Genomic DNA, 24,836 nt, shown 5'->3' with positions numbered 1-24,836 from the left:
ATAAAGAAAAAGACAGAATATGGGAATCCTGACTAATTTGACCTTTTTCAATTTTCGCGGCTATGACCACTTGAGGGCGGTACAGCGAGATGCAAGCCTGCATGCTGTATGGTTTGTAACAACTGGACATGTATGCGCATCACACATATCCATGTATATTGTACATTTACACTACATGTAGCTAGCTTTACCGTTTGAGTGCTGAGTACGTGCTAAATGCCTCAGACCTTCGATCTGTCAATCAAAAAGAATCGATGACATTGACAAAGCAGTGAAACAGCAGAAGTAGTACGGCGTAGTAGCAGGCGACATCGTCATCATGGCAAACACCGTCACACAGCAGGATATTGATGCGAGTTGTTCGAAACCTGATCCAAGCACAAAGGTGGTGGTTAATCAATTCAAAGATGATCACGGCATTAGGGCCTACCCCCAGGACTGTGGGGGCCCTCGAGCGGACGTCGGACCCCACGGTTCTGGGGGGTAGATCATCAAGCGTGTCATGCATGTGCAACTGTACAGTCATTTCGCCCCAGACCTCTTCCTCCCAAACCACCGATCGCCCCATGCATTGCCATTTCACCCTATCCCCACTTAGGTCCCATTTCTACTTACTTTGTTCCATTGCCACTTTGCGCCAATGTAAGTTTAAACGTCTTTTTTAGTTTTGACCTAGGTGAAGGCTGCAATGCGCTGTCGATGGTGTGTCTGTCCAGCATTGTCCAGCCAAACTAAAGGTTCCAATTCAGGCAAATCTACTAATTTGTTACACTGAATAAGCAAGTTTCAAACATTAATGTTGAATTGAATTATTTTAAATGTAGTGAGTGTTCTGTTGATTTTGACATTAGGCTACTGAAATCAGATTTATTGTTTCTTGTCAGTGCCTGCATATGCTTTTGGCCCCGCATCAAAAAATTTCATTATTGAAAAAAGGCAAAACTTCATGGAAAGTCCAACTCCCAACATCGAAAGTTATATTCCAGCAATCCCAGTCATCAGAACACAAAATAGTTAAAGTCTGACTGCCCATGGGCACCTTGTCAGCTTGGCGGGGCACCCAATAGTCAATAAAAGTCAAAACATGCCTGAACGGGCAACGGCATGCGCTGCAATCCAGCGGTCAAACAGCATCAGACCAGCACACAATCACGAGTGACAGATCTTATTCTCAGAGTGACATATAGATCTTATTCCAAATCTTCTCTCGCTTCAGCTTGACGCACTATATTGAAGCCAGATGAAGTCATAAAAAGGGTTTTATTTCCATGATAGAAAAGAATGACGAATGAAAAGAGAATCAAATCTAAATTTGAAAAACCCCTTGATGAGAAACAATATATCAAATTTCATTGCCCTTAAAAAAATGTTTTGAAAATGTTATCAGCACTGTTACATTGCATTTGTGTGATAATTTACTTTGACATGAATATGTTGGTTACAGCAATACAAATATATTGAATTCACATCGTTCAAGCATTTCAGTGCCACTATTGTTCAAATGATGTGAAAATATCACATCCACTTTTTTAACATTTATATTATCAACCAGTTTCAAAGAGGTGTTGGCTCTTATCAGACATCTATAAAATGTTTTAAGAATTTTATCATCACTACATCGTAACATCATGAAAACAGCTTTAAAGAATTTCAAGCACTGCTATAAATGCATATTCGGTTAACGTTGACAAATCATAGAGGTACAAATTTTATAACTTCTAACTAATGTCATAAACATATTAATTTAGCAAAATTCGTTTTAGCTATTGTTTCAAATATTACACAGTAACAATTGGATAACATTAGTTTAACACATCAGGGAAAAAAATCAGATTTGGGGCATTTGAGTAATGTTATCACAGTGTTTTCATATTTTATAATACTTTTCTATGCTTAACGTTATTTCAAAATGTTGTAGTCGTATCTGTGCGACCTTCAACAGGTGTCACAGCATTATGTGTTTGATGGGTACTAGTGAATGTTCTAAGGAGGATAAAAAGGAGAAACGTGCATTTTTAAAATTTCTGTCCGTAAAAGTCAAGTGTGGAAATGGATTCACAAAAGTAATGGCTCACATGAACGAAAGGACTTCAAGGGAAGCGGTATGGGGGATCCATAAAAGACTACAGGAGAAACTTTGAGGAAAATTTAAAGGAGTGATATCGTTACGTTAGTCCAATTTTATTACCAAATCCGTTGTCATGGTGTCAATCCAAGACACCTATAAAAGAGGCGCCTTGCTTTTTCATGCGTTAGGTTCCAAGCAGAATCAAGCATAGCTTGGGCAAAGTGGAAATGGGGCAAAGTAGGTGGGGTGATGTGTGGACAGGTGAAGTGGGGTGGGGCTAAATGGCAATTTGGCAAAGTGGTTCAGGGTGAAATGACATGGGACGAAGTGGAACTGGGTGAAGTGACCGACACCCAACTAGACTCGCTCTACAACAAGCCCACATACAAATTACAAACACTTAAACAGAGCAAGTGGCTCACACGTTCATTGCTCGGAAAATTCAACTCTAAAGTAGTTTACCTCCAGTGCCTGTGTGGGACATGCCTCTGAAAAATTCTTAAGTGTTTTTCAAGTAAATGCTTTGATATTTTCACTACTAAATGTGACTTTTTATAGCTTTGTGGTGGCTGGTTAACCACTATAAGGGAGAATTAGTGATGTCTGTATGCCGAACTCTCACCGTAAGACTGTTTGTTAGCAAGATCTCCACCCTGGTGCCAAAGAGTATGACCAAACTACAGCATAAAGCATTGGGCAGTTTAAGACTCATAAACATGGCATTTATGCTTCTAGGGTGGTGTTAATTAAGTTTCACACTTGATAGAAGTAGCCAGAGAAGTATGTAAATAGTCTACCTTGAGGTCATCAGTTTTAAAGGGTTATTTTGGCAAAAGCCTCTATATTTCCAACAAAAGAAATTGTGCCCTCGATTCCAGGCTGGCTGGGAATCGAGGGCTAAAGTTTGCTACAGTGCACCCATCTTCTTGTGCATGTACGTTGTATTTTTCTGGTATTTTAGGCTTGTCCTAACCAGCCTCAAATTGAAGGCACAATTTCTTTTGTTGGGAAATTCAGGACTGAATTGCGGGGACAGACTTGTGTCGGGCTGAATTCACTGACAGCGTTGAGCATTGTCTGTAGAGTTTTAAAGGGTTCAGATTCAAGGGAAAGAAGCTTTCTTTAGCATGTTTCTTTTCGACTTTACACTCGTCAGAAATGGAAGAAAACAAGCTGGCATGCCCGTTGAGGGTTTAAGGTAGATGTATGGAAATTTACAGTTGGCCATGCTTTTCCGTGCAACAGAGGTTTCTGTTTGTTGCTGTGATAGAAGTCAGGGAAGACGCTGCTTCATTTAAAGGTTTTTCTGTTCAGATTGTGAACCCAGAATTTCCTCATTGAAAGTATTTCTGAGAAAACACTGGTCACTGGCTTTATTGCGCGCTCAGACAACAATGAATCAACTAAAAAAAAGGAAATTTTGAACAGGAACATGTGAAAACTTCCAACTATATTCTTTGCTCAAACCAATGCAACATGAAGGTTTTCTACCTGAATGAAATATTTTTGCTCATGAAAATGGAATTTTGCATTCGGAACCATCAAAATACCTTTCAAATAGCATAACAAAAGCTGAAGTTGAATTACAAAGGCACATTTCAAGGGTTGTTGTAGGAAATAGTATTGTGAGGACCTATTAAATACATGTGAACAGAGGTACTGAAAACTCTTTGTTTGACTGTAGGATTTCATCATGCAACAGACGATGATCCGAATCAAAGACCCAAGAAAGTCACTTGACTTCTACACCCGTGTTCTTGGGATGAGGTGAGTTGACATTTGGCTGTTTTGTTGGCAGTGTACATGTACATTGATGTAAGGTTGTCAGTTGTAACAAGTCAATTTTTGTGACTTGTGTCAAATTGAGTCATTGCAACGGAGTAACTTGAGTCGAGTCATTAGACCCAAAAAGTCAAGTATTCAGCTCAAGTCAATTTGAGACACAAATATTTGAACCAAAAAAAATGAGAGAAAGTCATTTTCTGGTGTTTCTAAATTTACCTCTGGGTGATTACATGTGGTCACACTACATCAACATCTCTTGATGATTATAACATGACATGAACATTATAAACCGGCACCATAAAGTCATTGCAGCAATCTTTTTGCTAAGAGTTTCCCTTTATTTTTGGGACTCAAGTCTTTATTTTAACTTGAGTTGGGTCTTCTGAAGAGAGATTGAGTTAAGTTGAGCCATTGCTCACAGTGACTCTAATCGAGTCATTTGCCAAAACTTGTGGCTCAAGTCGAGTCACTGACGCAAGTCATTACAAATCTTAGGCAAAGCCTTTGATTTTTATTTTAAACAGACTCCTGAGGCATTTTGACTTCCCTTCGATGAAGTTCTCTCTCTTCTTCATGGGATACTGCAAGGAGGAGGACATACCCAAAGATGAGAAGGAGAGAACTCGATGGACTTTCCAGCAGCCCGCCACAGTGGAACTCACTTAGTGAGTCTTTGTGTGAGTTGTTCATAAATCCAGCTCATCCATGCAACATAAGTTAGGCGGTTAGACAGCGTTGGACCTAAACAAAAGCGCATTCAATCAAATCACTGACATTAGCAGGTGTAATTGTGCCAGTTTTCAGTTTCCCCCAGTAATCCAGTGGACCTAATGGTCTGTCTGAGATTCAGGAATTTTTGCTGAATGGATTTTCTTTGACTGCCATATGAAACCTTCAAAAGGAGCTCCAAGGTTTTAGTGACATCTGAGAAAAGTCTCCACTGGTCCTCAGGCTGGCAGTATAAAGACCCAGGAACCGATTTTGTGCAATTCTCAGGCACAGGCATATGTTAAGGGCAGAACTTGTTTACCAAGCAAAAGTACTGGTAGGCTTCAGTTCTCACTAATATGTGTGCCGCACAAAAATGTCTCATTGTACAAAACACTCCTTGCCCTACACAAGTAAGAAAACAGGTCTAAAGATAATCGTAACTCACTCTGTGAAAATGAGTCACAGAGCCACTGTTGAGCCTGTGGTAGTTTGTATTGGAAAGAAGAAATTGTGCTCTGTGTTTTGTCGTGTCGCACAGGTTGGTATCCTGCTGAAAATGGATGCCTATATGAAAGAATGTGGAGAACTCCTGTTGACTTATGTTGTGCAAGATTCATTTAATGGCCTTCAACTCATAAGCTCTGGCAACTTGTGACTCATTTTCACAAAGCCGATCACAGTTAGCAATGCATTAAGAAAACTCACACTGCCTGCACAAAACACATTGGAGCATAACTACCCCAGCAGCATGGACATTTAGTGTGATAGCTAAAACCTCTCCTACTTCCTATTCTCCAGTAACTATGGAACAGATGTTGACGATGCTTTCTCAGGTTACCACAATGGCAACAAGGACCCCCGAGGCTTTGGTATGTCGATACAGTTTTCCTTTCAGTAGGAACTATAATCATACGGACGTACTAGGGTAAGACTCAAACCCACAGTCTCTCCTTACTAGTGCACTTGAGTAACCTTGTGAATTTGTTTTTTTCACAAGCCTTTGTGCAACTCTGAGTCTTTCATGTTTCTAAAAAGAACATCTAATAAATCAAATTTTACATCCCCTGATGCCAACAAGAATGGAAGATAAAACTAATCTCATATAATTGATTTCATCAAAATTGTATTAAAAAACAGATGTATTGGGGAGGATTTTAGATGATTGGGGTTAATGCTATCCTGGAAAGGTCAACAAAGGTCATCACTCTCCTCTGCCGTTGTTCCCTCCCACAAGGAAATTGAGTTTGTACATGTAGTTTCTTTCAACTCTGGAAAACCTTCAGTTTACAGTTGACTTGAAAGATATATTGCCTTGGGCTCTTTCTCAAAAGTCAGTCTTGCCTCATCATTTGGCTTTGTCTTTGAACTCAGAACCACTTGCAGGACCAGAATGTTTCATACAACTGACATGGAGATCCTTGCTATATGACTGGTGGAACTCACATCTCACGGCATTCATTGTTGGCTGCCAATTCAGGCCAGAGCTAAAAAACCCCATTCCTCAATCCCCATAGTGAATGGGACTTTTTTGCAGACCCAAACCTGTGACGGTTTTACCCGCTTTGAGCTGCTCAGCAAAGCAAAGCAAGTAGAATTCATGTTGAACCCTTGTTGGTTTGAAATCCTTTTCAAATTTATTTAAAAAAACCAGATGACAAGGACCTGTATGGCACTTAGAGCCAAATTTTGAGTGGCTTTGAATTGTGAAATGGGAGGAATACAGTGCAAGGTAAAACCTGGACTTTTCCAATCTGTCCTCAATCCTGTTTTAAATGTTGTAAAATCCAAGGGAAAGGAATTAATTCAGTCTATTTCTTCATGATTCCCAATTCCTCTCAGGCCATCTCGGGATCTCCGTCCCCGACGTTGAAGCTGCTTGCAAGAGGTTTGAGGAACTCGGAGTCGCCTTTGTCAAAAAGCCCAGCGATGGTATGTATGCCTTGCTGCTGCTGATTTTGTGGGGGAAATTGGCATTGTTAATGATGGCTGAGGGCTTAAAACGCCACTTTTCTACTGGTCCTAACATTCTGTTAAACTTGGTCTGTTCAAAGGCTCTCCAGATCCAGACGAGACTTTCTGTCTAGTGATTTTCACACTTTTGATAGTTCCATTTGAAAACTTCTTCAGTGTTGATCTTTAGTGTACTAATGTCTTTAAATGTATGACAGGGTCAGTGAATTTGTAATTTTTCAAAATTGTTTTTAAGTATTATTACATTTATCTGGGGTATGTTCTCATGACCTGTACCCAGAAGCATGTTCTAAATGGCCAGTAATGGTTACCTCATGTGAGAGAGACAAAGTGCTAGGTAGCAAAGGACATTGCTGACAAATGTCATTTTCACTCATTATGCGCCAAGTTCTTTACTACTATTGTTCTCTCTTTTTACACGATAGAAGAAAGTTTGTTGCATGCAACAACAAATCTTGGGACACACTTTATTTATTTTGAAGACGGCGATGAGATGGTCAACTAATTATTTGCCATTTTGAACCTGCAGTGAACCTTCGGTTTTTAGCTGGTCAGAACAATGAAATCACTAGGTGTAACCGGATCCTGGAAAGTGGCCAAACAGTGTCCAAGCCAGAAAGATGTTTCTGGTCACAGTCGCGAAAACATGCCCCTGGTAGAATGTGTCTTTGGTTCTTGTGGCCTAATATGCATGTTGGCTTGTTTATTTTACTCGTGATTCCACAGGAAAAATGAAGAACATTGCATTTATATCCGACCCTGACGGCTACTGGATCGAGATTCTCTCTCCCAGTGACATGGGGAAGTTGCTGAACTAAGAGCCAAACAAATAAAACGGAAGGAAGAAAATTATGCAAAACCATAGGTGTCAGCTGGATTTTTTTTTTGGGGGGGGGGGGGAGAGGTGGGGGTGCATTTCTGGGGGGGACAAAGGACTCAGCGACGAATAGAGAAACCATTAACAGTGGAGAGTGCCAATTTCGAGGGGTCTTTCGAGCAAATTGTTGATTTCCATTCTCTTTTTATTTCCTGTACTATTTTCTTTTCCTTACTATGCTTTTTTATTTTTAAAAGTTTTTCCCAGGGCAAAAGCACCCCCATCGCCCCCCCCCCTTGCAGTGCCCTCGTGTAAAGTGGAAGGTAGAGTCTCGGGCCCAGTTTCACAGTGGTGCCTGGAGCAGGAGTTATAGCTTAGCAATTACAGTGTGTCTGTTGGGCACCAAAGATCGAATCACTGGAAATATCTGCTGGTTGACATTCTTAACAATGACCCATTTTGATAGATGAAAAAACAAATTGCCAGTCGTTCCAAATTTAGTTCCCAACTTCTCTTCCTGGACCAAGGACCCAACACCGGGATACGCCACTGTAGTCAAGTGTGCATGCTGATTGAGCATGACTCCAAACACTGCCTGGGACTTGGCATGCTTTTTTCAGCCATGCTTGCTGGGAAGTGCTGGTTCTGTGGGGTTCTGTTGGGAGAACATTCTGTACTCGGCAGCCCCATGCCATGGTTTGTTCACATGTGCGTTTTCCTGTGGATTATGCCTTACCTCTCAGCCATAGGAAAGTATACACGTAAAAGTGCGGCACCATTATGTTATAGGTCTGTTCAGGTCTTGAAAATTTGCTTCACGGAGTAGAGTACGGTACCCAAAGATGATCAGTGGCATGAATACATTGAGCACAGTACGGTAAACAACTGTAGTCTAAGGACTTTATGATACAATTAAACAAACAATGATGTATATTTAGACATAGGTCCCGTCACCATCTGTAGCCATTGCCAATGTGCGTGATTGCTGGAAGTGCATGTACTATTAGATATCTCATATTGTGTTACAACCAATTTGCACTATTTTTTATCAAGGTGTCAAATGTAATACTTGTGTTTTTCTTTTTTTACTTTGTTTTCATATTACCAACCAAGTTGCACAAAGGCTGTAGGCTTTTGTCATGCTTGACGGTATCGTAATTCCATTTAAATTTATTTGCCTCATTGTCATGTTTAATTATACCCCAAAGGATTGTTGCTTGCAAATGTCAATTGATCAATTTCAGTTTGTTTGCCCCATTGTCTTATTTAATTATACCCCAAAGGATCGTTGCTTGCAAATATCAATTTATCAATTTCAGTTTGTTTGCCTCATTGTCTTATTTAATTATACCCCAAAGGATCGTTGCTTGCAAATATCAAATGATCAATTTCAGTTTGTTTGCTGTATTGTCATATTTGGTAATACCCTCAAAGATCGTTGCTTGCACATATCAATTGATCATTTTCAACTTGTTTGCTTCATTTTTTATAAAATCACGTCCAGTGGATAGATGATTACGAATTAATAGCAACCCAAATCCTTTCCGTATTATTGGTGCAGTGTGTGATTTGACTTTAAATGTAGCAAAAAAGTTACAAGGAACGCATGTCATCATAAAAAAGCTTCTTCTGACAAGTATAACAGTGGTTTGAAAATGTTTCTCTGGACGTCAACTTTTTACAACTTTCTTTTGCTGTAAACCAAGTTCCAGTGCCTCCTTAGTTATTTTGTTTGGGTTGCATGAAAAAAAGAAAGAAAAACCAAACAAACTGGTTTAACCCAGCACTATCCAGGAAAATCGTCTCGGTCGTGGACCCGGATAAACGCCAGTCTATAGCTGAATACGTTTTGTTCGCGCCGTTGTGACGTCGGATGGGCTTTTGCTTGAGGCATCCTTCACCAAATAAAGACGGAGGTGCTATTGTCACGACCTCCATGGCTCGTCACATGCAGTGCAGTGGCGATTATTTGGTGTTCATTGCTCTAATATCATGCAAGGCTTCAGGATTTACTGACCTCATTTCATCTTCACACAAAATGAACCCCTAGATTCTATTGGACTGAGCGGACAATCGACCGGACTCCATACAATCACTTGTAGCACAAACGATTGCGCTCTGCCGTGGTATTCTTTGTATTCTTTCATGAGCCTATCAGAAAAATATGGGATGATTTATAGACCTACTGAAAAAATATTAGATACTCTCATCAGTGCCTGGGTTAACACGTTGGCCTTTACCCTAACCGCCAAGGGTGTATGCATAAAATCACATTGAAATTGGAGGATTTGGGACTGTGAGGGTTAAGACGTCAAGGCCGGTTCATACATGTATATCGCGCGAAAGTGAGCGCGAATGTGTATTTGTGTCAGAATATTCGCATTGCGAATTTGTAAAAGTTGAACGAAAGTTGAGCAAAATTTTGCCGCCTAATTGTGACGTCAAATTCTTTTCGCATTCGCCTGAAGTATGACCTAGCCTTTAGATGAAACATTTGCCCGGAAAATTCACAAAAGTTGAGCACATTTCGACTCAAGCGAATTCCGCAGCAATATGTTTCGTACCTGAGGAAATTCGCTTCGTTTTTGCATTTGCCTGCAGTACGAACCGGCGTTCTGACCTAAAAAAAAATCAAAGTAATGAAAACCTATGTACAACACAACACGAGGTATGGTAAGATTCCAATGCTGCCTTTTACCTCAGTGGAGAACGTTTAGAATACCGATTGTGTGGCCTGCATTGTCTGGTTGCGAGCCTTGACGATGGCCCCATTCATCAATTTACTGCCCCCTTGATTGTTTGGTGACAAAGCCATTCATTTCATCTTTACCATGATAATTCCCTGTCGTTCGTCACCTTATGAACTCTGTGGTCTCGAGCCGATCACTGTGTTTGCGCAGCCACCGTATCAGACTTGTCTGCTTTTTAACATTAAATGAACGACTTTATGTCTAAGGATATTTACAGTATACCCTATAGATGTGGTACCTGCAAGTGAAGTAATAAACCATTCTTTCTCTGTGGAAAGTTTACATTTGCTTCAGTTCACTATGCTGCCACGCATGCTCTGTCAAGTTCGTTTTAGTTGGTATACTTACACCTGTTTTATTAAATTACGAACAAAGCCGCAGATCACGACTCCTTGCACACCCTGGGGTCTTGCGTAAATACCCAACATGCCACACGGGTGTAACCCGACCAACAGCCTCGTTTTGACCGTACAAGCCTACAGTTCTGCTGGTACCTTGTTCGTGATCAACTCCACGTGCCAGGGGATACGTGAATGCGTCCCTGGACCTTTACTTGTCGTACTGTGTTGGATCCGCTTCGAGGCTTCCTGATTCAGCAGAAATCCCCTTTTTTGCCAACTTCAATGAACTCGCTTTCCCTAAAGGCATTCGACGGCGAAAGAGTTTTTGGTGCACAAAAAACGCATAACATGAACGGGGTCTGTTTTCTCTGACTGGCAGTCTCCGAAACTTGACACTGTGCATTATGCTCACGCATACTACAATGCCGCTTATTCCTGAAAGACTGATTCTGCGTATGGGGCCTCGGTGCTGTTAATGTTAGGGAACGAGATGGATGAGGTTTATTAGACACATGACCCTATCAGCCAGTTATAAAACCAATGCGAAGTGCAATAACATTTATTGTGTTACCTCAGGCTCTGCAGTATGTATTCGCAGTAGGCTAAATTTCTTAATGGGAGGCGATGCAGTGTGTGAGGGTGGCTGTAGCGTGGCATGCATACTGTGGACCTCTCCACAAAAGAACTCCATAGTGAAGGGTGCGATGGCGTTGTGTGGACTTGCACACCTGCACAATGTTCTCCCCTCTCTAAAAAACAGTTTCAGAGGTGTTTTGGGGTCAGGGTTATCTGTGGCAAAATGAAGAGGAACAGTCCAGGAAATCTTCATCAAAAATCGAGCTCGAAGGAGTTATCTTAGTTGGAGAAGAAGGAGCATTTTCCTCAAGTTTCCTTAACCACAGGAGAACAAAGGAATGTCCACACTTTGTATGTAAAACATGTATTTGTGGGTGTATGTGGGGGGTGGCGGTTGGATCCGTCGTTAAATCCTTCCCGAGAAGTTCTGCTAATTGAGTACCGACACCCACTAGAAGATACTTTCCTTCATCCCATACAAACAACATAAAAATGCACAAGGTGACTTGTCACGTGCTTACATTTAATGTTTATCATCACGCTTGGAGCCATTTGAAACAAGTTTACTATGGTGGAGGCTTGTTACTCAGTGACATGTAGGTACTTGTCATTGATAGAAATTCAGAACCGACTCGTAAAGAATAGTTGCCGTTTTAAATTCCTAGTGGATATTCTGTGAACTCATTGCTAAAACGTTAGATGATTAAGTTTGCAGTGTTTACATCATGGTAGATTGAGAGGGATCTTGACAGTCCGGGCCTGAAATTAACAAGCTTTTCGTTGTTTTCGCTAAGCTTTCTTTTGTGTGTTTATCTTTGTTCACATTTGTCATTTGCTCTGCTTCTTTCGAACACTCTTTTCAAAACCCTCTTCACTGTCCAAGCTCATTGCTTTGAAACTTAATTAATCTAATCACCGACGAGTGAGCGTGCCTCAAGAAAAACGTAGATGTCACTTTCTCTGGGCCGAGGATAAAGCCTAACAAACACTATAATGCAAATGTTCAAGACAGTACCTTTATAAAAAGTCACAGAATTCAGTCTGAGCTAACATGGTCCGAAGTGTTGTAATAAAATAAGAGAGCGTTTCATTTCACGTTCACGCGACTTTCTACATCGGGAACGCTGAAGACATAAGCACGCAGAGACGTGTCAAGGTTTTGCGCGCACGGGAGCGAAGTGGAATTTTTCTCCGAAACAGAAGGTCAATTTTTTCATTCATAAAAGAAATATCCCACGGAGAGCGGAGGTAACTTAGGTTTGGCGCTTTCAAGAAAATGAAAATGCTCCTTCGGCATTTGGAGTCTGACCTTCAGTTGTATAAGTATTTGACATGTGTACAATACGGGATCGCAGTAGTTGACGTGGTATTTTGACAAATGGAATGAAACCAAAAATGCAAATAAACAAAGCGACAACATTCCGTGCGATGCGCGACATGTGGCAAGCCCCCCCCCCACTTTTTGTGTTTTCCTTTGTGCTGTAGGAATCCAGTGGGAATTTCTTTCAGTTTTCGGGGAGGGGTGTATTAGGTAAAATAGCCTGTAGGGTGTAGCTTATGCGTCACATTTGCCCCCCCCTTTTTGCAACTCCATGCTGGGCGTCACACGTTCACTCGAAAAATACAATAATAATTATAATGATAATAATAATAAGAAGAATTCTGATACTCGCCAAATCCGTCGCAAGTGACGCTCGAGGCGCAAAACACTTTTACAAAACAAAAAATAATACACGTGTACAAGAATGCATCAAAAGCAATACGACAGTTACTGAAAATGTCTTAACAAATATAGATACAGAACATGAAAAAACAATGATAAATGTCGAATATGAAGAGGGGGTTTATTCCAAAGAAAAGGGCCAGCATGAGCGAAAGAGCGATCCCCCTATGAATTATGAGTATGTGGGATGACAAGCAGGAAAGCATCAGATGGTCTGAGGCGCCTTGGTGAATTATACGGAGGTAACAAATCAATGTTGTATTGAGGAGCAGCACCACTGACGCTGGTAAACCAGCAGTCACAGCTTGTTCAGCCACAGGGAGTCAGTGCAAAGAAAGCAGAATGGGAGGAATGTGAGCTTGGAAAGGAGCTCGCGTCACAATGCGAGCAGCAGAATTCTGGAGTCTCCGAAGACGATCAAGTTGATTGCGGAGTAGCCGATAGAGCTAAGTGTTGCAAAAGTCCAAACGAGATGAAATCAAGGCATGGACAAGCTTCTCGATGGCTGAGTGGGTTAGGTACTTCCGAATCACACCCAGATTACGGAGCTGAAATCTAACGGACTTACAAATACATGTAGGCCTATTGGAAACATGATGGGACATTGACATTAATGAGCCAAAGGTGACCCCGAGGTTTCTGCAGGTATCTGACACATACACGGTAGAAGTGTTTATGTTAATACTATTGATATTGATTTTTGCAAGCTGTAACTTTGAACCCAACAGAATTAGTTCTGATTTATCACTGTTAAGAGAACAATGGTTCTCTGCGATGCCCATGCAAAATTTAAAGTGTTGGATTCTTTTTTAAGTGTTTTAAATGATGAACAAGGTTAAAATATAATTATTTGGGAAATATTCCAGAGTTTATTTCGTTTGTCCAAACGATAGACGATGTAAGAATTACATATAGACTGCTAATTGTATGTTTGCACATTTTAATATAATAAATTAAAATACTAATACCTTACGATAGAGCAGGTTGTGCGTGTTGCCATATTGAGGGGGATGTCCTTTCAGGGCCACCATACCCCACTGTGACCTTTGATTGTTGGATTGACGCTTGAGTGTGAAAAGACCGGCTTAAGAGTAAGCCTCGTAATTCAAGCCTACGTAGCGTGCATGCATGTATCCAAGCCGGTGGGTTATTACTCTCTAGTTCAGCCTGCATGCTTGGCGCTTGAAAATTAAGCTCCACAGTAAAATAATACTCCGGTACCTACTCAGCAACTTCCACGGACTGAGATATGAGCTCAAGTTCAAAGGCATACAAGGAGCTGTCCCAACAGCCTGGCAATGAGAGCGGTGAAGGCAGCAGCACGAGGGACGACGGGGCATCACGTGCGAGTGATTCAGCGGTCTCTCCTGCTTCATCCAAAGATGGCTACTCACTGATTCTGTCGGAGGAACAAAAAGATGAATTGGGAGGTTGCGTCTTCCCCTTTGATGCCATCGTCCTGGAGGGTGGAGGAAACAAAGGCTTGTCAGAAACAGGCACGATTCGGGTCAGTATATCCCTTCCCTTCTTCTATGGTATACAAACCGGGTTACATTGTCAGCTTTACTGACTTTTGAGAGATAGTTTCCGGATACAATTTTCTGCGATGTCAAGACCGTATTCTCCTAAACCCTGTCTCAGAAAAATTATTTTACATGGAGACATGGAAATTTGTCTAAATATTCTAAAAGACGGGTCATCAAGTACATGTATATATACCGATGGAAAACAAAAAAAAATAATCTCCATACTTCTTTGGACAAGGTCAAGTCATCTAGTACCGGAGCAGCCTTGTGACTCAATGGTTGTTTCGGTTTTTTCTCGCTCTGCGCGTTTTCACTTTTTCACAACTTTAAATTTTAACGGGCCAACAAGTATCGAATATCAGAGTGGGGAAGCTAACAATAGACGACTAACTTACAACAACAATAATGGCTAGCCGTGATTTTTTTTTTATCCGCCCTTGCCCTCAAAATACCCAGCATGCAGTGCTCAAACTCCGCGCTGACGTCAGAATGAAACCCGCCCGTCTCTATGCGAAATAAGCCCACAAGTTGGAGGTTCATTTCTTTTGAAAGAAATACCTCAACCTGGAAGTCACAAATCCTAAATTCATGATTTATAATCATTTAATCTGCGATCGGTCCAGATTTATATTCGAAATTACCCGTGGCCTCGCTTCGTGGAAATTCGAGATATGGCCTACAAGAATAAATATATTTTATAGCCATTTTAAATGAGTTGTTATTTAAAGCATTAAAAAGTTACAAACATAATTTTCAAGCCCAAGCCTGAGAAATTGATAACAACGATCGTCCACTTTCCCGAAAGTTTGCTACACTAATGAAATCGGGTTGAAATGGCGCCACCTCATGGTGCTCGTGAAGAGGTTCGTCTCTGGGACACTCCAGGTCAAACTTGGTATGAAACTTGTCGGCGAATTCCGAAATGCGGTACACCCAAACTTGCAGTTTTTTAAATTTTCTTATCGAATCTCGAGATTCAATTACATCAGCATGCACCAGCACCTCAAGCCTGGCGCGCTGGGTCGTTCAGGGTAGGACCACGGGCGCGGTGAGCTGGGTAATTGTGGTTGAGCTGCAGGTGGATGAGTTGGTCCATGGTAGCAGTAGTAGGCCTAGCACTTTTGAATTAAGTTTCTTTAGACGTTCGGGTTTTGTTTCTTCTTGGGTTATTGTTACCGTCTCCTTCGTTGTTTGCCCTTACTCTACTTAGTCCATTCAAATTAGCCAGCATTTTGTCATGTTACGAGCACCCCACTTTTATGCTTAAAGGGGCCGATTACGATTGGAATTTCAACATTTATATAGTTTCCTGATGCCGTGTAGTTCCTTTTGCAAACTTTATTTGCGTGATGAATACTACGAGTAGGCGCCATGATCGCGTATCTATGAATACATTATGTATTGAGTTACCGGCTGATGAAACGTAGGTCTAAACGTAGGTTCTGTTGCTCGTTGCAACAGAACATTACGCATTATGGCACCATTTTATCCAAATAATGTCAAATTAACTCTGAGCAGTTACCGGTAGAAACTGTACGGCCCTGTACGTACATGTACATTGATCGATCAGCAATTGGGATTGGGTTCATTCCGAAACCAAATTTCGTTCATTTCCTCTTTGACGGGACGTACGGAAGGAAGTGTGACTTTAAGATGAACCGAGTTTTCGAGTTATTAACAGGTTTCAGCATGAAGCAATTGGTTTGAGTTCAGGAAAGCCATTAGTGTACTGATGATGTTTCTAAGGTCTGAAAACTGTTTCACACAGGGACCGAGTGGCCTTGAGGACCGAGCTGGTTTCTGGATAAGTTGACAGTCAGCCTGCCTTGAAACCTATTTCCCTTCAGCTAGGCCTTTCATTGGATCACGAAAAGCTCAGGTCATTATTATAATGCATAAAGAACTGGATGGCCCTTAAATCAGCCCCGCACGATGTGCATCCCCGTTTACAGGTTGGAAAACTCTGGATTTCTCCGGAATTCTTAGGCTTGACGTCGCCATGATACACGCAGAATAGTGTTCACGAATACCGTGTGATGCCTGGTGCATGACGCCCCCCCCTGCTAACTACGACCTTTGATGCACGACCTTCAATCATAGTCTAGGGAAAGGCCTGACATACATGTACAACCAATGTCATGGATAATACGCGTCTGTGGGTCATCCATGCGTGCGCACAGCCAGCATTCCAGCCAGCAGATTACGTTAGACCAGTGGCATTTTCGAGTGGCAGGCACTGAAAACTACACCTTCCACGCACAGCGTAACGATGAGCTCAAGAGCAAAGACGTACGGGATCAAGAAGGTGGCTCAGCAGCCTAACAATGAGAGGCCGAACAGTGTGGCGAGCAGTAGCAACGGCCACGGTAACGGGTCAAATGAGGTGGATTCGGCGGTCTCTCCTGCTTCATCCAAAGACAATTATTCACCGATTCTCTCAGAGGAGCAGACACATGAATTTGGAGGTTGCATCTTCCCCTTTGATGCCATCGCACTGGAAGGAGGAGGGAACAAAGGCTTGTCAGCAACAGGCGCGATTCGGGTCAGTGAAGTTTTTACTATAGTTGATAGGAATTTCTCCTGAATTCTCCACCAGGGAGATAAACAAAAAGACCCTCAGGAGAGTTGCAGAAACATGTCTAGTTGCGAAAGATGTCTTATACACATTTTTCTTCAAATCCGTGCACCTTTGACAGTAAAGCAAAAATAAATTTACAGTTGAAACTGGTACGGACTTTTACATGTCCAAAGACGTCCTGGAAGGGCGCGACCTTTTAGCAAGGGCTAGTCACAAACAGGCGCGATACGAGTCATTAGGTCTAGAGAAGTATTTCTTGTGAAATGGTTTTAAACAGTTTTCCTAAAAACTGTGGCAGTGTATATGGCAAATCATAATAGTTTCACATTGGAGACTAGTATGGAGATGTATAAGTGTCCAACTCTCATGTGCATTTGCTACCGTTTTTTAAAATAGGATTTACATGTATACTCGTGGAGAATTGGAAGTGATGGACTGGTTGTCTCCTGCAGTAGTGTAATTAAGTTTTCTGCTGCAAGTGTTTTTTGGACTGTCCAGTGTTTTGCAACCATTTACCATAGAGGAAAAGTATAGGTGCCATGCAAGCACCTCTAGTTAAGGGTCTTTCTTTTAAACCCTGTACACTATATGGCATTATTGTTAACAAGGATAAAGCCTGGAGTAATTTGTGGTTCGTTTCAGCAAAATGGCTTGCGCCATTGAAGCTGAGACGTATACCGAAGAAGGCAAGAAAGAAAAATCAAGAATTTCGTGTACACATGGTGCGAACTGATAGAGGAGTATTGTTTGCATATGGGCAGAATCTGTTTGGGGGGAAAAGCGTTGGCTCTGACCTCTCTCACCATTGGCTTTTCTCAGAGCCAAAACTTTGTCCAAAAGAGAATGTGCCCGTGTACGTAAGCGTGTCAGGGCCACTGCCCCCCCAATCAATAAAATACAAAATAGAGCTATATATCCGAGCGATAAAAACTCGCAGACGGGAGATACATGTAGTAACTCGAAAAAAATTGGCACATGGTCCCTATACCCTTCCGTACCCGTGCTTTTCCGAAAAGGGTACTTCCGTGTGTATCACTCCGCACTTTCTAAAGATTAAGTGGTGATAAAGCCTTACCCAGAACCAAGTATTCCGGGAGCCTTTTTTATGGGGGGGGGCAGGAAGCATTCAGTTCTGAACAGAAAAAGTCTGGCCAAAGTTTTACTCAGCAGTACTCTGGGCGAAACCTGGATGTCAATGGTTAGCAATAGGTCTCACACAATGGTTTCGAAAGTTCATTTTCTGTGCAGCCTAAAATGCATGACCACGACCGCTTTTTTAACCAGAATGTTATCGATTAACTGACAGGGGTCTTTTGATGAATAGCTACCAATCATGCATGGATGACGGGAGTCCTTTAAGGCTGATCCTGTAGGCTTTCAGCTACCACAAAGAACAGGACTCATCAATTTTCTGATGCACCTTCCGGACTAAGCAGTACTATAGTAGTACTGATGCTTTATGAACGCATCGAAATCAGATGTGAATAACGCCGTCTGCAATCTTGTTCTTGTTACCGTCCAGAAAGTACGTCCACACAAGCGGTGGTGGTGCCAATGCTTACACCATACGCGGGGGGGGGGTTCAAGCCAGTGCGTACCGCACGCAAACCGAAACATTGCCCGTAATGAATCTTAATCATAATCAATACGCTTCTCATACAAATAAATACCAGAATCAGCTTTTGTAGGCATACGTCTGGAAACCATTCAAACACAGTATCCTCCGCTATCCACCCCACCATTCATCCTCCCTTGCCAACGCCCATTATTAGTGGACCACAACATTACTCATGACACAGAGACCGGCAGCGTCTGTGGGAATTGTGGCATGCGTACAAGTATGCGTACAGGGGAAGAGGGGGTTGAGTGAAAAGTCGGCATTTCGTGCGTACGTACTCTATGGACACGCACGTACATGTACATTGCTGCAGGCTAAACCTAGAATTTTGACCGTTCAATACAACAGAATCAACCTGAAGTCCGCTGCACACTCACTGTTCTAGAAGCAATGCAACGAGTTAGTTTTAGGGCCCAGATTTTTCTAGCCAATGTGGTATTTTTCCCAAGCAATTTGATACAAAAACTTTGTTTAATTTGACGCGGTTTTAGACAAGTGGGCTGAAGTTGTACGTTTCCTTTTGTGTCCCAGTTTGGTTTTTTGTGCTTTCGAATTCAGTTGCTTGTCAAACAATAAGTCACGGAGCATTCATACACATTGTAATCCATGTATTGTATCAGGGCATCTTATTCGCATGTACTTTGAACAAAGAGTCACCGAATTTGTGGGATTTGCGCGTGAATAGTTTTTTTTCTCGATTTTTCCAGGAAAGGACTATAAGAGAAAAAAAGCATAACACCTTTTACTTGTCAGGCACTCTTACCCACTAACCAAACAGTTGGGGGCAGCCAAGGAAGCTATTGCTCGAATTACTTTTTGCCTGAATGCTTGCACATCGCACGGGGGGGGGGGGGAGAAACAGACTGAAACATGGAGGAGAGCTGACACGATTTCCACTGAAATATGTCAGGTGACGCTCGCGCTATTTTATTCGACGTTCTGTGGCATGATTATAAAGATCAACAAAGAAATTGACTGCAGCGGGATTGAACCTGTCAGCCCCCCTAAGTCGTATCTTTTCCTATGACATTTTGCGGATGCGCGCGCCACTAAACAGCCAACAGTCACATGTATGGTTTTAAGTGCCAAAAAAAATCTGCCATTGACCCCCAAATGCCGCAAATTAATCCCGTATTAGTTTGCGTATAAAGAAGAAACAAATAGCCGTTTACGCCAAATTTAAAAGACACTAATACAAGAGTTCGTTTCGGGGCAAGTCTTCATGTCTTGCTTACATTTTGCCCTTTTGCCCTTTTTATGTACAGTGTGATGTCAGATGATGCAGTGATCCAACGAGACGTTACACTGTTGCGAATATGGCCGCCCCCCTTTTTTTAAGTTTCAAAATATTCATTTGTTGTTTCCATTTTCTGTTGCGTGAAATCTAAATACAAAATGACGATGGGTCTGTTATAAGTTTTTGTTTCCCTCATTTTCCCAGACGAGGGCTGGGTTGACACTGGATTGACACTGGATTCTCCGTGGTCAAGAATTCTGGTGATGATGGGATGGTACATGTATGTGGGCGGCCGTAGCTACAGTGGTCTGGTTACGTGGAAGGGGTGTGGGTAGGGATGGATGTGGGACGAGGTTGTCACTGATGATGGTGGTAGCACAGAGTGGAAATGGAGAGTAGAATGTGGTAGTGAAAGCTGGGACGGAGTTTAAGTGCCAGTTCCCCAGGAGGATGTACTTGAGGGACATTTGGGCTTGTTTTGTTCTCCGTTTTTTACCAGCTGCCTATTATTTATTTATAAATCTATTTGGAGTGAAATTCATAGACCCGGGTGGATGGGAGTGGCTAAGTTGGGTCATTGTGTGTTTGGAAGAGGTGACCGTTATTATTGTAGGGAACCGTACCTGAGTAAGGGCGCCCTCATCCTTCCAATACGTGTCACGGAGGTGATGAACGCAAAGTTGATACTTTTTAGGGTTCCCGGGCACGTGGTGTGAAGTTGATGTCTTTGCTTTGGGTCTCGAATGTAGAACCGTACTCTCTGCATTTTGTTTCTGTTAATTTGCAAGTGACGGAGAGTGTCAATGCTAGAAACCCCTAGTAAATTATCATTGTTTAAATACTTCACACGATCTTCTGTCGGAGAAATTGTACGATTTACGGGGCCCAATGTGGTAACTGCTCTCTGTATTACAATGTGCCACAGTGTATTGGTTAGCTAGTAGTGTCAGCCTTCGACCATCCATTGTATTATTATTCACGGTGCCGTCTAGCCATTACACTACACCAACTGTTTTCATATTTAATAAATTGTAGTTCTGGGGTTCATCATTTGTTGTTCACGTGTTCCCCAAGTGCTCGTCCGCTTTAAGGGACCGTCCTTCCTCCCACCGTCCAATCAACTGACGTGGGGCTGGTCCGCTACATTATTATTACTGTTCTGGTTTATTTTCACTTGATTGCAACCCAAGGGTTGAATTATAAAGTGATTACGTGACAAATATAATTAATTACAATTAAAATTACAGATTGCACAAGACACACTCTAAAGCGCTATAAAATATAAAAAAAAGGTTCGTGAGTAAAAAAGTGTGAAGACAGTTACACCCAACTGTAAAGATATACAAAGAAAGAAATTGACATGTAATATAAATTACGTGAAATTAATATGGGTAGGGACATCAACGGGACACCAGCGTTCTCCCGCTGGAGCGCTGGAGGATGTAGAGGTCATCTTTAGTGTGAGGTTGTGAAGGGGGCACTGCATCAGAGAAGACTGTCGAGACAGACAGGTAGACAAAGCAAGCAAAGTAGGCGGCAAGTGATTTGTTTTTTTGTGTGTGATGCAACAATGTTAGATACACGTACAACGTACTGACAGAAACACAGACTTCATGTTTAGTTTAGAAACAGTAAAGTATTATTGAAATTCATATTGAGAAGTCTGATTTGAAATGTTATACAATTAATTAGCTCCAATGGACTCGCCAAGAGAGGCCGCTCACTTTAATTAATTTATTAAACTGGAAATAACCATGGAGCTGTCTGTACAACTTGTTTAGATTGTTTTAAAAAATTCAAAGAAAAAGTGTTGCTTCAATGCCAAAGAACGGGAATTATACTTCTTTCATCTTTTTTCTCGTCTTGGCCACCGTAGATTTCATAAAGCGCCAGATGCGTAGATTTAGGCAGGAATTATTGCACACAGCAGCTGGCTGGCTAGCTTTCTGAAAGCTCCCGCCCCTGGGCACAAAAGGAGTGACTTTGCTTTGTGAAATGCTCTGATGAAAGACTTCGAGTATCAAACTAAAACTTTCAAAAAATATCTGTAGTGTAGTTTACTGGAGATCTTGTTTCAGGGCCTTAGGTGCATGTATATCCTTAGTAGGATAGAGGATACAGTGTGTAAAATCAACAAATTTTCGATAATTCAATTCACTCAAAACTTTGTTGGACTTCCTATCGCGACATCTAATTGATCACAGACAAGAATTACAGTTATCTCAAATGTGACTTGTGGTGCAGAACAATGACAAAATGAAGCAAATCGATTATATAAATCTTTTAGACGTTCGGATTGCATTATGGAGGTTGGCTGACAAGCAGTCAAGGCATTATGTTATGCATAAACGTAGGGGGGAAGTGAACAAGTGAGAAATCAGTATTTAATTTTCTTTAGAAAAGTTTTAAGTACCTGCTCATCACGTGACCGAGATATGTGTAGTGTAAGAGATATATTTTCCAAATCAACATTTATTTTGGAAAGATATTTACTCTTATCTTTAGGACTTAAGTCTTACTTACCAGGGGCGGATCCAGGGGCGTGGGGACACACACCTCTCTTTCTTGCCAAAAAAAAAATAATAATAAAAATAAAAATAAATAAAAAGATAAATAAAAAGAGAATAAAAAGATGGAGGGGGAAAATAGGGTGGGGATCCAGCCCATAAGTGTGGCAAGGCGTTAAAGACAACATTTCTGCTTCCGGTTACCCATCATCCCTGATTTCACAGCTGCGGCCCTAAAGTACTAAGTTCACGCCCCCATGCTCTGGGAAATCCTGGATCCACGCCCCTCTTTGAAAAATCCTGGATCTGCCCCTGCAGCTATAACTTTCACTCAAGCTGGGTCTTAATAAGGTGAGGGACTCAAGTCGAGTTGAGTCACTTGCTCGCAGTGCCTCTAGTTGATTCGAGTCACTTACCGACTCCAGTTGAGCTGCCAAAAACTGTAACTTAAGTCGGATTCGAGTCTAGTCATTGACTCGAGTCATTCCAACTCTGATGAAAAGTAAAACATTCTGTTAAGTATATTTGAAATGGAATATATTGGAATGTGCGCTATTTGAAACCTTTAAAACTATTCATGATTTCCTGGACAACTGAGGGCGCTGCGGCTGTGATGCCATCCAGGGAAACATTTTTCAGTGCATTGGTTTTTCTTTTCAATTGTAAACCCAAACTTTACTTTCTGAAAACATTTCCGAGAAAGGGATTGATGTTTAGTTATTGTCATGGACATTAAAAACAATGAATCAGCAAAGAAGAGAAAATTAGTCCAGAAAAGCTACAAAACTGCAGAATTGTTTTGTATACAAACCACACACCAATGTAATATTGAGGCTTTCTTCTTGAAGTGACATCACAGATTTTGGTCATTAATATGGAAATAATCATAAGCATAAAACCAAAAAGCAGAAAAATACTCTTTAAAATAGTAATAGTGAAACAACAGTTTTATGTTTGCAGGGCAAAATGAGAAAAAGAGCTCGGAAAATGGAGGAAGTGGTAACCGAGAATGCTAGGTCCGCAGCTTTGTGGTCGGCACGCTGTTGCTCACAACTGTTACGGGCGACCAAATGTGGCATGAATATCGCATTTTGGTTGTTTTTTCGAGTTTAACTCGAATTTCCTTCAAAATGGACATACCTTTCATTCATTTTAAATAGGGTTGTATTGTCATTTAGTATTTAGCAGCGCTTGCATTATTATCTGATGTTCTGATAGCTGCATAAGATTTTTAACACTTAGAATTCTTCTTCTTTTTTTATTTTTGTACCGACAGCAAACTGTAGTTTTAGCGGCCACAATTACTAATTTAAAAAAAAATCGTGTCTGCTCCCAGTCTTCCCATCTTAGAGCCCAGACAATTCTGTCTCTGCCCCCAGTGAACAGATTCAGGTTATTCAAGATCGAAAATGAATAGGGGAATAAGGTCTATTATTTTATTATGTTTATTAAGATTTGGTGGCGCTATCTTATGCACCGAAATTTCACAAAGTTCCGGGTGTACATATGTCATTCTTCCTTATCAAGCGCGTGGTCAGCGAAAAGTAGCATTCATACGTTAAGTACCGTGGGGAGAGCATCACTGACTGTTCTTGCCTGATTGGCTTGTGTACACCTGACCTGTTTCGTCACATACGTGATTTCGCACACGACCACTAGAGGCCTTCCGCACGTAGTACCGAAGACTGAGGCTCCCGACAGTGACGAACGCATCCTCGGAACGCTCTACCAGATCCGGCAGTATGAAACGGCACATGCCGTACATGCAAGGACAAGGCAATGGAGGTCAGGCAAGTAAGACAACCGCTGTGCTGGCGTCCCCCGTTCTGACGCCTTGTCAAAAGGAGGAGTTCGGAGGATACGACTTCCAATTCGCCAACATCTCCGTTGAAGGTGGAGGGAATAAGGCATTTGCTGCACTTGGAGCAATTCGGGTCAGTGAGCCTCGTACTTCGGATATTAGTTTTGTCAGCTACTGTGGCCCTATCATTTTTTTAACCGATGCAACATAACCCACAAACAAATGTCTCTTGCCTGTTTCATTCGGGGCGGTTTGGTTGACTCCAACAGGAATCAATCCAAATAGAATTTGGTTGACAGGCATGGCAGACGTCCTTGAAAGGCAATGGTCAGCACTTCAGATAACCAAGCGAAACCTACCTTTTATATTGCTCCATGATAGGAAGTCCGAAATATGAAAAATTGTGTCGATGAAAGAGCTTGTCTGAGTGACAGCATCTTCCTGGATACTGGATATCTTGATATCACCATGTAGACTAGAAAATATCATGTGAGTCTTAAAAACATTCCACAGATCTCTTTCATCGTGACAATTTTTCCATTTTTGTGTATTTGTACATTTAATGAAATGGACGGACCCCCTTGACGTTACATGCATCTCAAGTATTGCGCGTGAAAAAAACCCAGTCGAACCATAAAATAGAGGATTTTGTGACGTTGCAAATGACTTAATTCAGCTTGCTTATTCACGTGCAAACTTCAATCACACAAGAAACACATAAAATGCCACGAGAACACGGAAACTCATTGAAAGGAGAATCTGTATAGTCTACATATACGACGCCCATATGCACACGTTACTGGAAAACACATTTGTGTTGGATATGA

General features: G+C 41.6%; 2 protein-coding genes across 8 annotated transcripts in view; both read left to right on the top strand.

The window, feature by feature from the left end:
* Positions 1-95: 95 nt before the first annotated feature.
* On the top strand, positions 96-8,994 carry LOC110985001 (lactoylglutathione lyase-like). Its single transcript, XM_022245674.2, has 6 exons — positions 96-385; positions 3,753-3,835; positions 4,378-4,518; positions 5,363-5,433; positions 6,404-6,493; positions 7,262-8,994. The coding sequence occupies exons 1-6, from the start codon at positions 320-322 to the stop codon at positions 7,351-7,353; spliced, it is 543 nt and encodes a 180-aa protein (XP_022101366.2). The 5' UTR covers positions 96-319; the 3' UTR covers positions 7,354-8,994.
* A 4,823-nt stretch (positions 8,995-13,817) lies between these two features.
* Positions 13,818-24,836, top strand: part of LOC110984974 (uncharacterized) — a 41,293-nt gene continuing 30,274 nt past the window's right edge. For 3 of the 7 annotated variants that reach the window (XM_087139323.1, XM_087139288.1, XM_087139300.1), the window contains exons 1-2: positions 14,110-14,249; positions 16,037-16,810. In XM_087139323.1, the coding sequence (XP_086995449.1) occupies positions 16,538-16,810 (273 nt within the window). In that variant the 5' untranslated portion in view covers positions 14,110-14,249; positions 16,037-16,537. Of the gene's footprint in view, positions 14,250-16,036; positions 16,811-23,771; positions 24,143-24,836 lie in introns of those variants that run through there. The other 4 variants (XM_087139292.1, XM_022245644.2, XM_087139312.1 and 1 more) reach the window with 4 other exon arrangements.

The sequence above is a fragment of the Acanthaster planci genome, linkage group LG01 (genome assembly GCF_054643075.1).
Source record: "Acanthaster planci isolate LZ-2023a linkage group LG01, COTS_SCS, whole genome shotgun sequence".
In the NCBI taxonomy this organism is placed as follows: Eukaryota; Metazoa; Echinodermata; class Asteroidea; order Valvatida; family Acanthasteridae; genus Acanthaster; species Acanthaster planci.
The sequence above is the reverse complement of the archived record's forward strand: the minus strand, read 5'-3'. Positions and strand labels throughout refer to the sequence as shown.

Excerpts from the sequence above, each read along its gene's own strand:
- LOC110985001 (XM_022245674.2), top strand. The coding sequence starts at position 320 with ATGGCAAACACCGTCACACAGCAGGATATTGATGCGAGTTGTTCGAAA. Across the intron at positions 386-3,752 it reads AACCTGATCCAAGCACAAAG|GATTTCATCATGCAACAGAC; the intron begins GTGGTGGTTAAT and ends GTTTGACTGTAG. Across the intron at positions 6,494-7,261 it reads TGTCAAAAAGCCCAGCGATG|GAAAAATGAAGAACATTGCA; the intron begins GTATGTATGCCT and ends GTGATTCCACAG.